Genomic DNA, 17,191 nt, shown 5'->3' on the forward strand with positions numbered 1-17,191 from the left:
GATAAAAGTAGGTTAATTCTTAAATTTTTAAAATATTTTTACTGATGAAGATTTGTTTCCCTCGATAATGTGTTACTAACGTTATATAGCTATGGTCCATGTAATTGGAGTAGCTTCCCTTAGTAAACATGGCAGCAATAGGAGCAATCGAAAAAGCAAAAGTACTTGTTGTTGGGGATTCAGGTAGTGTTACACGTCTTGACATATTTTATTGTTTGAGATGTAGCTTCAATGTTGCTTTCGTATCCGATTTTTTTTAAAACTACTGTTTTATTTTGAGGGAGAGAGAGAGGGTGGTATGGCAGACGACTACGTCGTAAGGAGCATTAAAAGTGTTGTAAAGCTTTGATTAGAGGTTAAGGACTAGCCTACCTTTGTCAAATATTTTAAATTGTGCATTTTAACTTACTTCTTATGCTTTTTTGTTTTAATGTAATTTTGTACTAATTTTTTTAAAGATATGATTAAACTTGCATATTTGTCAAACCACGCACCGTATCTAACTGTTCGTGAGATTTATTTTGATCGTCTTTGCATTTTTAAAATATTATCTTTCAGTGTTGTAGATTGACCAATTGTTTTTTTTTATAACATAACCTATAAAATCTTCATACATTTTTGTGAAACATGTCATAATTTCAGGAGTTGGTAAAACATCTGTAGTTCACCTGATCTGTCACAATGAACCATGTCACAATCCTTCAGCAACCATTGGATGTTCTGTGGAAGTTAAAGTATGATTAAAGACCGTTTGTTCCACCTTTTAAACTGTATTTTTTATGTTTTAAAATTAATCCAAAGATCATTTAAAGTTTACAGAATTAAGTGTGTCTTTCCAAGTAATACTTCAAGCTAAAGTTTTATATTGATGTGTCACTTTTGTGAATGAACATTATGGTTTATACCATAAAGAGCTAGAAATGAGGTGGTTTTATGCTTTCTTTTGGAGCTCCATGAATTTAGAGCTGGGACACCTGCTGAACGAGATTATTTTCTGGAATTATGGGACATTGGGGGGTCTTCAAGTCATCGCAACAGCCGTTCCATCTTCTATCATCAGGTCCATGGTATGTTTTGTTTTTGTAAAACAACAAATCTACTGTTGATGGTTATAAATCTTAATGCATTTTGAATTATAGAAATTTTGTGTTTGGGGGTAAAGGAAGTAGTGCCTGCACATTTTGTTTCCAATATATTTCTGAAGGTTATATAATGCTATAAAGTTCTTTTCTTTGGTCTAAAGCACCAACACAACACTTCCATAAGAGGTCAAAGTGCAGTCAGTCAAAATACTGAGAGGTGACTTCTCTAAATTTCTTTTTCACGTTAGTGGAATACCACATAAATGTGTAGTTGAACTCACATAGTTATAATGTTTGTTATGATATATGCACTACAGATCACATTCTGTAATTTCTTACAGGTATAATTCTTGTGCATGATTTGACTAATCGAAAATCTCATCAAAACCTTCATAAATGGCTAGCAGAGGTTCTTAATAAGGACACAGATACCACAAACAATGGGTGAGTAAAATATTGTTTAGGATTTCCAAGTACAGTTATTCTGCTGTTAGTTTTATTTTTAACCACTTTTTTTAGTTTTATTTGTAAAGCTTAAAGCCTGTGCAAAAAACAATCAAAAATCTATAGCATTTGTCCATTTGACAAGTTTTTTTAAAGTGTCACAACAAAGTTTTATAACAAAGACGATTGTAAATCATTTCCAGTTATTTGCAAGTTTCTTTGGATTAATTTATTTTTAAATGTATCTATTTTTAAGTTTTCAGCCAGGCTTACACATTATTTTATGCACTATTTGCATTTTAGCTTTATATTAACATTTTATCAAGATACTGAGGGAAATGAGATTTATCAGATAATGAGATAAAAATTAGGAAATTTGATGTATAATTAAGTGGATTTGCAAAAGATTTGTAACCTACATTAGTCTGTGCTCATGGTATATGTCAGTAATCCATTGTCAGGAATGAGTTTGATCCAGAAACTTTTGCGGGAAACCAGATCCCCATTCTTGTCATTGGTACCAAAGCAGACTCGGCTGCCAGCCTGAGAGAGACAAAGATATCTAGAACATCATCTATTGCAGAAGAATGTGGTGCAGATGAACTGCATTTGGTATGATTTTTGAAACAATGATAACTTAAGACTCATGTTCTTACTATCACTGGCAGACAACCTCATTTAACAATAGCAAAGATTTTTCAGCTTGACATTTTCAGTTTATATGCTGACAGGTATTTTACTCCATACAACAGTAAAAAAGCGAATATTGCTGTTTGAGCCATGAATTGTTTAACTCAGGGATCGCTAACCTTTTTGACACTAAGAGCTTACTGAGAAACAAAGTTGTACAGTTTACCTTTAATGATGACAATATTGATAATGAAAACATATCTGAAGAGATTGTCTGGTAATGCATTCCTTACAATAAATATTAATGACAAATGTAAAAAAATATTTTAAATGCAACATTATTTATTTCTTAGTACTATTTTTATAACATTCCCCGCGGGCGACACACATGGTCCATGCGGGCAACCACATGCCCATGGACACCTTGTTGGCTACCCCTAGATTAACTTGACATCATGTTAGAACACTTAGATTTCAAGGTATATAGCTGTAGAGAATTTGTTTTGTTTTGGGGAGCGATAATGCCTTCTCAAGAATAGGTAGTAACTCTTAAGCTGAAAAGTGTTAAAATAACTTGCATGCAGATTTTGGTCAGCAGCAAATACTTCGCTGAAACTGGCATTTCAGAAAGTCAGGATAAAGTTAAATGGTTAAAGTGAGGGGGCAAAACATCATTCATCTTTCCACATTTTTATGATGGTTTACTGTTACATAGAGGTCTTGTAGAATTAAGAAGAATTTTAAGTGAGGGAGAAAAATTTTATTTTGGCAGTTAGAGGGAGAGGGTGGTCTTACTTTAAGAAAGTTTAGATGGGTTTCTACAATAAATTTTAGTGATAACAAATTGATACTTTTAATGAGCCAGTTTTGTAACACAAAATATGATGCAAAAATGTTTATGCAGGTTTTTTTGTGACAGGATAGCATGAATACTAAATACTTGGCACCTGGGTCGACTAATGCTGTTAAATTGACCAAATTTTTTGACAAAGTAAGTTTTCAACAGTTACTTGTCAATTATTTTGATTGTTTACTTTCGCGGATCCCAGTTGTTCCATGGATTTGATTTTTAATATTCTATAATCATTTTAAATTATAAGCAATAGTAATGTTAAGAATAATCAAGCCTTGATATAAATGAATTGTTTGCTGTCATTTCATTACTAATATCACCTATTGTGAAATTATACGAATATTGTTTATGTGAACTTTGCATATGGTTATATTTTAGTGGGAAGGAAGGGGTTCATGGTTATAAAAAAACCAAACTGTCATTTACTATAGAGCATTCCTTAAAGGCTAAACTTTTAGCATATGGTGGAAAGGAATGGTTCAACCCCAAGGAGGGAGGTAAAGAATATACATAGTACTCGTGACTATAGTGATCATTCTTTCATCTAGCCCAACAAGCACCCTCACTTCCTTCTGCCAGATCGAATCCATTCTTTTCTGCCAGACAGCATAAGTTTGGCCTTTAAGACTATTCTTAAATATCCAAAGTATTTAGCAAGTTTAACATTTGCAAAGATCTTGCAGAAACTTCTTATTATAGCCTTCAAAGTAAGTTCCTTGTGAAGATTTGAATAAGCTTGGAACAGTTGGTAAAAGCATTTAGACATTTACATCCAAATGGAGTAACACATTAATACATTCTTATAGATATTTGAAAATATGTGCCTGTTGTACAAATTATGAGTAAAAGGATATATAATGCATAAATGGGAATCATCAGAAAGAACATGAAACACAATAATATAGAATTTGTCAAACTAGATATTTGACCATTTTAATCAATTTTCTTTTTTTTCTTTAAAACTGCAAGTATCATTAGTTAGAATAATATTTATGTCTCACTGATTATAGAAATTGGAGGTCTAAGACAGCATAAAGATAAGATTGTATGTTTGCTATGATACCTATTGGTATTTTAGGTCTAAATTGTTTCTTCAAATTTTCATCTACAGGTGATTGAGCGAAGATACTCTGGCAATCAGGTTAGTTTTGGAAGCAAAATGTTTCACAATTACTTTGGAGATTAGGAAAGATCTGAAAAGTGCTTACACTTCCAGCTCAGCTCATGCGAGTACCAACACTTTTTCAATTTTCCTCCCTGCTGGTGGTGGGGCTTAGCCTGCTTTTAAAAAATTTATTCAGCTGATTAGTTTTGATATTGTTGGGTGCATTTGGGGTTTTTCTTTTGTTGTTTTCCATGGCACAAATGCAAAATAGCATAACTTGTTTGGCATTATATTTTTTATGGATTCTGTATGCAACATGACTTTTACCATTCATAAGAAATGCTCACTTGCTGTCTCCTTTTCTAGGGCCACATAAGTCCACTCCAGACCAAGCGAGTATGGAAGAGCTCTCACATGGACTGAAAATGCAGAAATGTAACAGACTTTTAGCAGATAGTGCACTTGCACAGAACTGCTTCATTTGAAAAACACATTGACTTGGATGATAAGGTGTAAAGTGCATGACAAAATTGTGGTGTGTGATGGGGAAAACATAAATTTGTTTCTTTGACATTTTAATGTGGGTCATCTTATTTAAAGTCTTAGTTGATCTTTTGTACATATGTTTGGTGATAATCTGTATGTATGGAAAAATAAAGTAAATGTATGGTCTCAACTTATTATCTCACCACCATCACCGCGAAATGATGGGCAATAGTCAGAGCGGCAATGTAAAGGGGATCAGGATAACTTTCGGGGAAAATACATTCCAAAGTGATGTGAGAGGCAGGGTTGGTGATAACAAGTTGAGACTGTAATTGTTATGAAACAAAAAACAGTTTTAGCATTGTAGAAATTAATTTACAGTTAGAGTTAAAGTGATTACTCAAATAACTCCGGCACATAATGTAAAATTTGTAAAGTGCATACCCCCACTCCTAAGGAGCATGCTCTTAGCACCTAAGAACAAGAATGAGTCATGGATAGCTTACAAGAGACAGGAAAACAAACGAATAATATATGAACTACGAAAGAATAAACAATAGATGAATAAAAACAGGTACAGAAAATGCAAAGAGGAACCAAATAGCAAGAACTGAGAGTATCATGAGGATAATGAAGGTTATATACCACCAATAATATAATACTTCCATTCAGAGGTGGAAATTTATTTTGCTCTGATAAATTGTATAAAACATATAACATCGTCTCTCTTTTTCTTTCTGTTTGTTTTACATAATGTGAAACCTAACAACAAAACAGACAAATTTTCATTCTAAGACTCCAGCAATAAGGACGTGCCTATACTAGCAAATGTTAAAATAAATTTTCATATACTTAAAAAGAAGATTCTAAAAAAAGCTATAGATATAGAAAAAAAAGGCACATGAAGTCAACTGCCTTGAAATGCAAGACTTCACCATATACGCTTTCTGGCTGTCAATAGAAAATTATTTTCCTTTCCCTATGTCACATTGCTCACAATTAAACAGATGTACAAGTCCCTACACATATTCATAATAACCAAGGTTATATACTACAGATTATATGATTCTTCCATCCAGAGGTGGAAATATATTTTACTATAGCATAAAATAGTACATAAAGTAGTATCCAGAGACAGATCAGTTGGGACAGACAAGTTACCATACAGGCAAATGTTACACGTTTTTTATGCTTTATAATTAAATAAGACAAAAAAGACTACAGATGTACAAAAAGGCTCATGAAGTCAACTGCCTTGAAATGCAAAAAACTTCACCACAGCCATCTTCATGTTGTCAATAGAAAATTCTCCCCTATACATGCACATCCACATAGATGCATACATGTGCAAAAGATCTTTTACACACATAAAAATAGTAACGAGAATTTGTATAGCACTTTTCCAATTATATTCCAGAGTGCTTTACATAATATACAATCACAACAAACACGCACCCACATTTGCATGTAACAGACGCTCACTTTTACAACAGACACCTGCTCATACAAAGTAAAATACAGACAGGTTATGCACACTCATGGTTAGGACTGGGTCACATTGAAGTAACCACTCTAAAAAGATGTCTTAAATTTAGACTCAAAGGTGGTAAAATTATCAGAGTGAAAAAAGGCCAACGGGTAACCTGTTCCTGGCGCTAGATAGGAGAAAGACCTCCGTCCATATGTCTTTATCTTAGCAAGTGGAACTCTCAGAAGCTTGGTGTCTGAAAATGAGCTAAGAAGTCGTGCAGGCGTATGGATGGGAGGGAGCTTGGAGATACCAGAGACCAATGCCAGAAACAGCGGAGGTCAAAGTTATTATTAATGTTATAAAAAAAAATAAAAACATATCAAGGTAACATTTTACATGTGTCTCTTCCTTTCTCTTTCATGGTTGGGGAAGGGGTAGAATCGGTTTTTTACGCAGAGCCAACAAAGAGGGCTATTTCACAGCAAGGCAGTAAGCCCTGTAAACAGATGCCACATACAGAGAACAGCGTGCCCGAGATGAGAACTAAAGCCAGGACAGCCAACCCTCACTGGTTGGTGATGGGCACTAACTGTTGTACCACCAGACTGCCCTCTTTTTTCATGAGGAGATTTCCACTGGCTCCTTTTCCCTCAAAGTCTTATTTTCACATTGCAAGATGGTGTATTATGATTCCACATTAAAAACTTTGCAGTACAGAAAACTTAATCAAAGACATTTACATGTCTCTGCCTAAGGAGTTACTTTTTATATACTTCATATTTGAAAAGCATACAACACACATCAAGTAAATCTAACATAAATGTCATTATACATCATGCTTATATCACAGATTGAGAAAGAACGCATCATTACCACTTTAATAATAAATGATAATCCGTCTGAAAACAATCAGAAAAATCCGAAACTGGTGATTATTTCCATATGAATCAATATTAAACTCCAAACCCACACTATCTGACCCTGCCAAACATTCTAGAAACCATCTCCCCCTTTCCCACCCTCTACAGTGACCCCTCACCCCCTAAAGTCCTAGCGGTCCGGTGGCACAACGGTTAGCGCCTGTCACCAATACAGTGAAGGTTGGCTGCCCCCAGTTCATTTCTCGTCTCAGGCACGCTGTTCTTTCTCTGCACGTGGCATCTGTTTACAGGGCTGGCTGCCTTGCTGTAATATAGCCTCAGTTGCTGGCACGGCGTAAAACACCAATTCCCCCCCACCTCCTCTAAAGTCCTAGGCTAGACTTATTGCCATTGCCACGTGGAGTCTGTTTTGTGTTTGAGAGAATGCATAAGACCTTTCAGGCACAACTAGGTGTGCGACCATATGCGATAACAGTACCTGACGAATCTGTCCACCCTTTTAGCATCCCTTGTAATCCCTGAAGACTCCTTGTTAACAAGACCACAATCATCTCTGGTTTTTATTATAACCATTGTAGTTCAATGCAGATCCATCATGGTCTCTGTTAGAAGATGTGCGACACGCCAGTCCTCTCCCTCACACTGAGCAAGAGAACATATGGGTCATCCTTTGTTTTTGCAAAAATTTGCAGTGAGGTCATGTGGGGATGCCAATGAAATCTGAGGCAACCAACAAAAACTAAGACAATTTTTCACAGAAAAAAATTGATGAAAACCAAAATCCAAGATAACCAAGGTTTCACTGGACTGGGATTATACAACAGTGATTTTAGGATTTTAAAAAAAGCACAAAAGTTCTAAAATCTCTATATCAATGTTAACATCTTTTTTTTAACTGTTGAAAATTTGCTCTTTTGAACAGAAAGTGGCACATGTTCTCATCAACATCTTGTTTGTAATAAGCCATAAAAACACAAAACATTTTCATGCAGTGGATGGAGGAAACCTAAGTACTCAGATCCATTGACAATCAGCCCTGTAAACAAATGTCACATCAAGAAAGAGGTATGTCAGAGCCAAGATACAAACCCACAACACCCAGTTATAACTGTCGTAGTGACAGGCGCTTTAGCCATTGCACCATCAACAACCCCAAGAGAAGAAGAATCAGAATTTATTGATTTATCATCATCACAGTATATGCCCATATGCAAAAGTAAAACTTAAAACATAATAACTGTCCAGAGGCATATTTCTGTGTGTTTATATATACACACACATATATATACAAGTGTATAGTGTCCTTTATTAGGACTGGAAAATGGACACAGAACCAGATGAAAGAAAGTAGGTGTGTGTTGGGAATGAGGAGGGTGGTGGGGAATTGTTTCATGCCAGACCAGCAGCTATTTCTACATCAAGGTAAACATCTATTATTTTTAACTTTCTTAGCAGCCATGTGTGATCATTGATATGATATTTGTAGGATTCTACAAAATGATTGCATCACAACTCAATAAAAATTTTCATGATTTTGCATGCATATTTATGTCAATGGCTGATATGTCAAACATAAGTTTGATCTATAAATACCTCTTTTAATTAAACATTCAACTGCAGAATCTGATGAATTTTAGGCAGATCTTCTACTGCATTCCCACATACTCACTCCTCACATTTTCTCCCGAATCCACAAACAAAAATGTTGGTTATCTCAAAGGAGCAATTTAAGCTACTTGTGATAAATCAATATAAAATTTGATCACTGTTGTCACACTCTCATTGTGTGTTTGCCTGCAATGAGTTACATTAGCACATCAAGGGTTGCACACTGACTTCAAATAACACTCCAAGAAATAATAATGTGCCCTTATTCAGAATCTGAGATTCTAATGTAACTGCAAGTTATAGCAAGCACACACTGCTCAAGCAAACAGCTCAAATGTTCTGGTGAGTAAGATTAAAATGATGCTGAAAATCAGTCATGACAGGCAGCCTGATTCAAAGCTGTGCAGGTAAGTGTCTTAACACCTAGCACTATCACTCCACCTGATGACTCCTCTTGGAGCTGGATCTCTGTCCACACAGCAAGGATTTGGCTGAATGTGTGCTGTAACCGGGTATTCCTTCTCTCCTTTCTTTAAATGAATCCTCTTCTATGCCAGGAACACTTTGTCAACACTTTCAATTTGGTGTCGGCACACTGGGCATGTAGTAACGGCTGCCCCGCAGGTTGCACAGCACACAAGATGCCTGCATGGGTAGAAAATCACTTCTACATCTCTCTCCATACAGATTTTGCACAGCTGCTTGTCTTTCAAGCTTTCATTTTCTTCCATGAGTTGTTGCACATCTGAAAGAGAGTTCAGCGCCTTCAACATTTTGTGGTGTGAATTATGTCTGAAGTGGGTTTATGAGAAGATTTGGAGAGTAAATTTAATGATTTTAATTGCTAAACAACAAAGCCTAAAATCAACAATATGACTGATGCACAAAACCATTTAAAATGACAGATACAAAATCATGGATGTATGACTGCGTTTAAACAATTCTGCTTAAAACATAAATCTGTCTAAATCATTTTGAAAACAAAGATACATAGATACAAAATATATACATGCGTTGTTGAAATAAAACCTCTTCACATTGAAGGAATCTATTGAACCATTAGACTCTCTTGCTCCCTCTATTATTTGATCACAAATATAAAAGGTTAATAAAGAAAAAAAAAATTAAGGGTAGCTAACCTGCAGAAACATGGCCATTCACTTTCATATGAACTTTGTTTTCACTTTCCAGCTCCATGACTTGACGAAGCAATTTTTCACCTGTCACCACAGCATTGGCTCCTGTATGGATAAAGGCATAGAAAAGTCAGCATTCACTTAAAAAAAAAACAACCTGATTGTAAATTGTGTTTGCTGAAATGGCATTAAGAAACTGATGAATAGTAAAACCTATGAAATGCAAAGAAATAAAGCCTTGAAAAACTGCTCCCCTCCAAAGCAAATGGTTAGCAACTAGCAACTACCATCTTTGAGAATGTCATAAAAGAGGAGCAAAAGAAGTCACTCTTCTCAGAGTTGATGGAGATGTTAATGGAAATCAAATTGGTATTAAAAAAAAAATCCAGGATGAATTTTCTAATGGACTCTCTCCCTTAACCTTATAAAGCCTTGTAAAAGTTTGTTTTTAGATTTACAATGCAAAGTACAACCTTCCAGTTGTGCCAGTGCATCATAGTTCTCTGCCAATTACTGATTTTACTGAGAAGTTTTGCAATAAACAACACTCACATAAATACCGTTTAAATTTAATGCATCATAATCCATGGTATTTGATTCTTTGTTAAAACTGTCACCTTTTGACCCTTTTTATATATATATTTTCTACATGTTCACTGATCTGTTCACGTTAGCTTTACTCCCTACTACAAGGAGAAGATAAAAACATTTTATGCTTTATACCTTTCAAGAACTCTTTCTAACTTAATTCATTTTACATGTATATGAATATAAAGTTTTTAAGAAATCTCACCTTCATTGTTCTTAAGAACATCAATGGCTCTCCTGACTATCTCCGGTGTAAAACCTTCACTAAGCACAGCCAATACGGAAGGAGTCTGCATCAGATCTTGACTATCACTTCTGTTCTGAGCAGCCTCTACAAAACTGTCCCCCTTCACAAGCCTCACATACTGGCATGAGGGAAACCACTTTGCATGTTCTGTCCAGGGATCATCCTCTGGCTCCCAGTTGTACAGGAGACCATCACAGTAGAAACACCTCACTTTGTCCCCATCACCTGGTAAAGATGCACAGTGTGTATTTATATAAACAAATATGCAAGGATTAGTTTATTACTGCATCAAATATTGGAATACCAAAACAAACATTTTAAACTAGAGAAAAATAACTAGGTTAGTGGATGAAAAAAGAGTTTATCATGACTGGGAAAGAGTGGAGAGAATAAAGTAAAGAAAAAAACATGGTCATCATCATGTGCCACAGACAAAGCTTACTCGGCTTGCAGAAGAAGCAGTAATTACTGGCAACATCAAGAAGACGGAGGTAATGCAGGTCAACAACAAGCAAGAAGCCCCACTCCAACTACATGGAGAATGTATTACAGTCTGACTGTTTCACCTACCTTGGTAGCATAGTCAACGAAGATGGAGGTACAGATGAAGATGTAAGAAGCCGAATAAACAAAGCCAGGCTTGCATTCCACACCCTACAACCTATCTGGAACTCCAAGGCTTTGTCTTTACACACTAAGATCTGCATCTTTACTACAAATGTAAAGTCAGTCCTTCTGTATAGATCTGAGACATGGCGTGTAACAAATGCCATCACCAACACGGTACAGACATTCATCAACAGATGTCTGCGCTGCATTCTCAATGTCAGATGGCCCCAGAAGATCTCCAATACATACCTGTAGGAGAGAACCAACCAAAAACCTGCCAGCCAAGACATCAAGAAGCGGAAGTGGGACTGGATTGGTCACACCTTACGAAAGCCAGCCGACAATTTAACAAGACAAGCTCTGGGATGGAACCCACAGGGGAGGTGCCAGGTTGGGAGACCCAGACAGACGTGGAGGAGATCGTTCCAGAGAGAGGCAGAGACAGCTGGCATGACATGGTCCCAATTGGAAAGGGACACCCAGAACCGAGTCCGATGGCGGGGTGTGGTTGCAACCCTATACTCCGCTGGGGGGCAAATAGGAACAAGAAGAAAAAAGAAGAATCATCATGTGCAGTTTCAATTTCTTACTAGAAGGCATGATTTCTGAGATAAAACTCTCGAGATATAAGTGCAAGTCCTAGCAAATTATATTTCAAAAACATGAAATTTCTCCTTCCTTCTATGTGGCATTGTGTGGAGTACACTATCAGAATCAAAAAGCATATGTTGGAGCAAAGAAAAAAAAATTGTACTGCCCACTCTTACATAGTGAAAATATCTCTATCTTCAGTCACAACTTGTAAGTTTGATGTGATAATATTAACTAGATGAGAACTGAATATACTTTTTCATTTACTGCAACTGCAACTTTGTAGTGAAGACATACCTTGGCCAAATTTTGGCTTCACTTAGCTACCTTTGCTGTTATGAGCACTGAAAGTTTTTCATAAAAACTAAATAAAAATATATATTACTGAGATGCTGTCTTATTAGGAAAGTCATGATGTCTTTGCCACCAGGTGTAATCTGATTGTTTTCTTAAGACTGAAGTCAAGGTCAATGGGACATTCCGCTCGTGCAACAGTTAGTGCATGTTACCAATACCAATACAGCACTGATTGGCTGTCCTGGGTTCAGATCTTGTCTCAGACACGCTGCTCTTTCTCTGCATCTATTTAATACTTAGCTGTGATATAGCCTTAGTTGCTGGCTTGGCGTAAAATACCACTCCCCTCCCCTATCAAAGTCCATGGGCTTGAAGTAAGTCACACACTCCACAACAGAACCCATGCTTATGGTGAAATTAAAAGATTGTACACACATATCAAGATCAGTAAGAGTCAGTGCAATGGATCGAAGAACTTTCATGTATTTGTTGAAGACTGCATGATAGGTTACAGAAATGCTTGGGGGTCTCTTTGTCCAACTTTAGCTAGCGTCAAACGAGGTTGGGATCAAACAAGCTCCATTATACCCAAACAACTAGTTGTCCTGTTGTGGCTCTTTTACTGGTTGAAATGTGGTCCTCTATACAGCTGCCTGATTTGAACTTGCGCACACATTTGCTTTCTTTAAAACCCATTTCTGATATGTGATTCTGTGATTTGAATTTTCTAGGTATAGTTCTGGGTCACAATTTTTTCAGAAATGACTGCTGAAGATAACTAAACTCTCAGCTCCAATGTAACTGAAAAAAAAAAAGTAAACCTACCTGAGTAGTAGAGCCCTGCAGCAGCCAGTGTCTCAGGCCTTTGTCTCATCTGAGCAGGCCAAGTTTCAAAAGTTGCCAGACGATCAGGTTCAGCTGCCATCTGGGGTCTAGAAGGCTTGGACATGTACATTCTGTTCTCATGCGTGCTATGTAGCCCATTCCTCACAGGATACGGGCCATTGCTAATCCCTGAGAAATGATGCTTCTCACTATTGCCTGCTGGCTGTCTCTGGAAATTCGTTGCTTCCCCACACTGGACTCCACTTGGAACCACACTTCTTCCATGATCATTGCCATGGAGATGCCTATTTACTACCCCATACCCAGTGTGTACTTCAAGTCCATTGGCTGTCTGTTCGAGGGGAATGTTTCCTACATCCTCTCCCAGCACAAATGGGCAACGAGGAAAGGCTTGTCTGTGTTCCACTTCAACAATATCTCCTGGCTGCCAGTGCAACATGGTGCCATTACAGAAGCTGCAGCGTACCTTGACAAGTTGGATTAAAGGAAAAAAATTTTAACGGGCAAGCCATTTAGAATACACCATTATAAAAAAACACACTATTGGTAGAACACAGCCCCATATTATGCTAAAGGCTAACGAGTAAAAATTAGGTCAGTGAGTTTAGTTCACTAAAAGATTCCCCAAATCTGACTAAATAGTCCTGTTCCATTGTCAAGATATAAAACCTTTAAATATCACAGTTCTCACCTTTCTTTTGGAAAGAGTTCAAAACCTTACTTTCTCCAACATCATTAAAGAAGGCTTGTTCTTACACTGACTACATCTTCAAGAACTTCAGAAGTTAGAATGTAGGTCTCTGCCTGCCCAACTTCCCTTCCCCCTACACTTGAAAAAAAAATAATCACCTTTTTTTTAGATAAATTCCTGACAGCACTGTAAATTCCTGATGTGCCAGTAATAATAAGCTTAATTTCACATATGACTCAAACCTTTAAAGTTTAGGCTGATGGAAACTAAGATCAATTTGCCCAGTTGTGTGCTTGAAATCATTTGTACTCTCTGTGGTTCAGCTGCTCAACCACAGACTAATTATTGATGTGTGTGCATGGGGGTATGATGTTACCTTACTAATGGTTTTAAGATTTCAGATTGTTTCTGTGTTTTGCTATGATGCCTTGTCGTGTAACTAGCACTTATTTTTTTTTCCTGATTTTTATAACTGATCACACTTCCCAAGTAATAATTTCCCACTGGAGTTAAAAAAATTGGTCATTTGACATGTCAGATAAACTCAGGTCAGAATCTACAAATCTTTCAATGAGGGTAATCATATGTACCTTGTCACTGGTACCCGTAAAGATGAATCCATTCCTAGCAAGGTCGTCTTTACAAACATGTGCTCTCTCTGGCCAGTCTCTGAATGATTCTAACCTGTTTGCCTCAGAGAGGTAATAGTAATTGGGAGGTGGCCGTCTTTGCTGTGAAGCGAAACGCAGCAAATCCCTTGGAGTTGGATATGAAGAAAAGTCAAGAGGTTCAGCAAGAACAGGAGTATTACTAATCATGGTAGCAGGAAAACAGTCCTCTTCCAAATCATTACAATTAGACAAAGAAAGTGATTCCAATGTGCTGTTCACAGTTTCTTCTGGTGTGCTGGCATGGCCAGGTCTGTCCTCATCTGGCCCAATGTCATTGCCTTCCCATGACATAATGTTGTATATGACAGTCAGTTGCAAGCTGCTTCTCTGAAGGTTAGGATAATTTAAGTATCAGATCTGGGCAGCTGTTTTCATAAAATGATATTCTGAAAAGGAAAGCAAAAAAAATAAGTTCAAAATTTTGTAAAAAGAGATACACAGAGTGTACATCAAAAGGTACATGATGACACTTCTAACCTAAATATTTCTGCTAAAAACCTTTTCTGATCATTCATACCTGCTTATAATAATAATTAAGACCTGTAATAAACACATACATGTATTTTTGTATGTTCAGTGTTCTTAAAAATGTAAATACCTTTTATGCTTACCTTGTACAATATGTCCACAGGCTACATCTTAATAATCTTGTCAATCTGACCACAACCCTAAGTTGATTTGACCAAATGATTATTTGTGTAATAATTCAGCAACGAAATGATTGAACCTTGTGTTATATCCTTTCTCATCTTTGGCTGATCAACGTAAATCTCGTTTGTGTGTTATGTGTGTGAAAGAGCTATAAGGGAAAAGATCCAAGTCTGTATAAATAAGTTTTCTTCATATTTTAACATCTTCACTTTCTTAACGCATGACGCTTTAAGGTGTGGCCATGAGCCGTACGGCTGTGCCAAGCCGATTACTCGGCTGTTGCGTAAATAAAAGTAAGCAAGTTTTTTTTTTTTTTTTTACTCATACCTAGGTATCCATGCGCCACATCTAACAACGTCTACTTTTCATTTGATAACAATTGCCAACTTCCGCATATCACGTGACTAATTTTTTATAGAGAAAAATGTCGTTTCCTTCGCATATAAACAACAAGCGACGAATGTATCATTACAATGGATATAGCAACTTCGACTGAGGCTTGTGGTCGAATTAACAATGGCCGTCGCCGAATCTACTCATCGATGTCGTGGCCAAACCAGTAAACAATCGAATCGACCGGTGATCGATCAATGATTAAATGAAGTAAACTTGTCGTTTATTATTAAAAGTTTCGTTAATATTAGTCTCGTACCACACTATTTGTTTATCTATTATGACCACTAACTCAGACGGCCGTACTATTTTAAGGATCGACGTACGATGGTCTCAAGTATTTTTGATTTTAGCAATCACAAACTAGAACTATTTCCACGTACCTTCTACAGGTTCAGTGGACGAAGACCACGTTAAGGCAGGCTATTATCGATGGATCTAATACAACAAATCTTCTAACCCTTTATGGAAGAATAATTCTTGTTCCACACTTTAAGAGACTTGCAAAATGACAGGTGAATCCCCCTTGGGTTTTCCCCAAAGGGAGATAAATAGCATTCCACACGAGAGCACTCCTCACCACTCGGAAATTCCTTGATAAAGTTTGCATGCCACCCTTTTTTTTCAGTTTCGGAAATATTGTCAAACGCGACTAGATTCGATTCATCTATTTTGGCTAAGGGACAGATGAGAGTTTTCCGTTAAAGCAACTAATTTATTACTTATAAGTCTTGGGTTCGAATCTCATTTCAAATATATATTTTTAATACTCTGCAAATTGTTTCTTTATCGTGGGCTATGGCTGGTTGGTGTATACTCTGCTCACGACTATATATTTTGATGTTTATTTCCCCTGTTCTAAGTAAGCAGTGACACTAAAATGTAAATTAAAATAATAGAAGAAAATATACGACGTAACTCTACTAGGCACTAGGCAGAAAAAAATATGTAAAGACAGTCCTCTTGACGACTGAGAGAGAGAAAGGGTTTGGGGGGGATGAGAACGAGCAGGCTTCACTCAAATCATCGTGTACAGCCCGTTGTCGAGCATCTGTCAATTCACGGAACCAACACCAAGCGTACAACTAACCTTTCACTCAATGATCTTTCAAAGCTCGGCCTAATATCACTAAACTATACTGACGCCGCGTAGGAATGATTTTAAACTTGACTCGATCAGTTGACAGTAATTAAAATCACAGCTCAAGTCACTCGATCGTCTCGCTAAGGGAAAGCAGGGGCTGTGTAGAATGTCAGCACTGTCACTGTGCCAAGCAAGCCATCCCTAGCTCTATAATTTACTTTTTAAAACTATATTATTGACATGTGCAAGCTATAATTATAACTGATGTATGTGACTGCCCATGAGTGTACGTACGTCTGATTAAAATGGGAGAACATAGATCACGAACAACAAGCACACTGCACTGGGGTATTTAGTGGTATTGTAGCCACTTCGTCCAGTTTTTCGGACCTATGATGGGAAGAAATGTGATGGGTGGGATATGTTTATAGCCCCGACCCATGCAGCATGGCCGAAGCACGGAAGACGTACTACATTATACAGAAAGATGACGGACCACCACTAAAGCCGGTAATATATTTAATTATCGGCTCCCCTTCTCACATTCTCAGCAATACACCTGATATCAGTTATCACACTCTCTCTTAATAGAGGCGACCATAGCACTTCGCGCGGCCATGGCGATCGAGTGTCACATGCGGGGCCGATCGAGAGCCGTCGACGATGAACTGACGGTGACAAAAGAATCTCCTATCGCTCTAGTGGTCACTCCCATAGGCCTCCTAGATCTTTACCTTTCGCTCTGTTTTGCTCGTCTTTGTGAAGAATAAAGTCTCATTCATTGGGCTGGAGGTTCGTGCATATAGGAGACAAGCAGGGTTTTTTTC

At 37.1% G+C, this 17,191-nt stretch overlaps 2 protein-coding genes across 4 annotated transcripts; one reads left to right on the plus strand and one right to left on the minus strand.

Annotated features, from left to right (window-relative positions):
• Positions 1-85: 85 nt before the first annotated feature.
• Positions 86-6,440, plus strand: LOC112565992 (rab-like protein 3). Of its 2 annotated transcripts, none has more exons than XM_025241909.1 (8): positions 86-183; positions 643-734; positions 950-1,067; positions 1,424-1,526; positions 1,988-2,138; positions 3,076-3,147; positions 4,121-4,235; positions 4,481-6,440. In XM_025241909.1, the coding sequence occupies exons 1-7, from the start codon at positions 129-131 to the stop codon at positions 4,193-4,195; spliced, it is 666 nt and encodes a 221-aa protein (XP_025097694.1). In that variant the 5' UTR covers positions 86-128; the 3' UTR covers positions 4,196-4,235; positions 4,481-6,440. The 2 variants fall into 2 exon arrangements, with proteins under 2 accessions (XP_025097694.1, XP_025097693.1); XM_025241908.1 differs by having other exon boundaries at positions 4,121-4,150.
• LOC112565990 (baculoviral IAP repeat-containing protein 7-like) lies at positions 5,263-15,834 on the minus strand. 2 transcript variants are annotated; one of them, XM_025241904.1, is made up of 6 exons: positions 15,741-15,822; positions 14,156-14,622; positions 12,854-13,340; positions 10,490-10,756; positions 9,700-9,801; positions 5,263-9,305 (listed from the first exon to the last, which is right to left on the minus strand). In XM_025241904.1, the coding sequence occupies exons 2-6, from the start codon at positions 14,525-14,527 to the stop codon at positions 9,109-9,111; spliced, it is 1,425 nt and encodes a 474-aa protein (XP_025097689.1). In that variant the 5' UTR covers positions 14,528-14,622; positions 15,741-15,822; the 3' UTR covers positions 5,263-9,108. The 2 variants fall into 2 exon arrangements, with proteins under 2 accessions (XP_025097689.1, XP_025097688.1); XM_025241903.1 differs by having other exon boundaries at positions 5,268-9,305; positions 15,664-15,834.
• Positions 15,835-17,191: the final 1,357 nt, after the last annotated feature.

Source organism: Pomacea canaliculata, linkage group LG6, assembly GCF_003073045.1.
Source record: "Pomacea canaliculata isolate SZHN2017 linkage group LG6, ASM307304v1, whole genome shotgun sequence".
In the NCBI taxonomy this organism is placed as follows: Eukaryota; Metazoa; Mollusca; class Gastropoda; order Architaenioglossa; family Ampullariidae; genus Pomacea; species Pomacea canaliculata.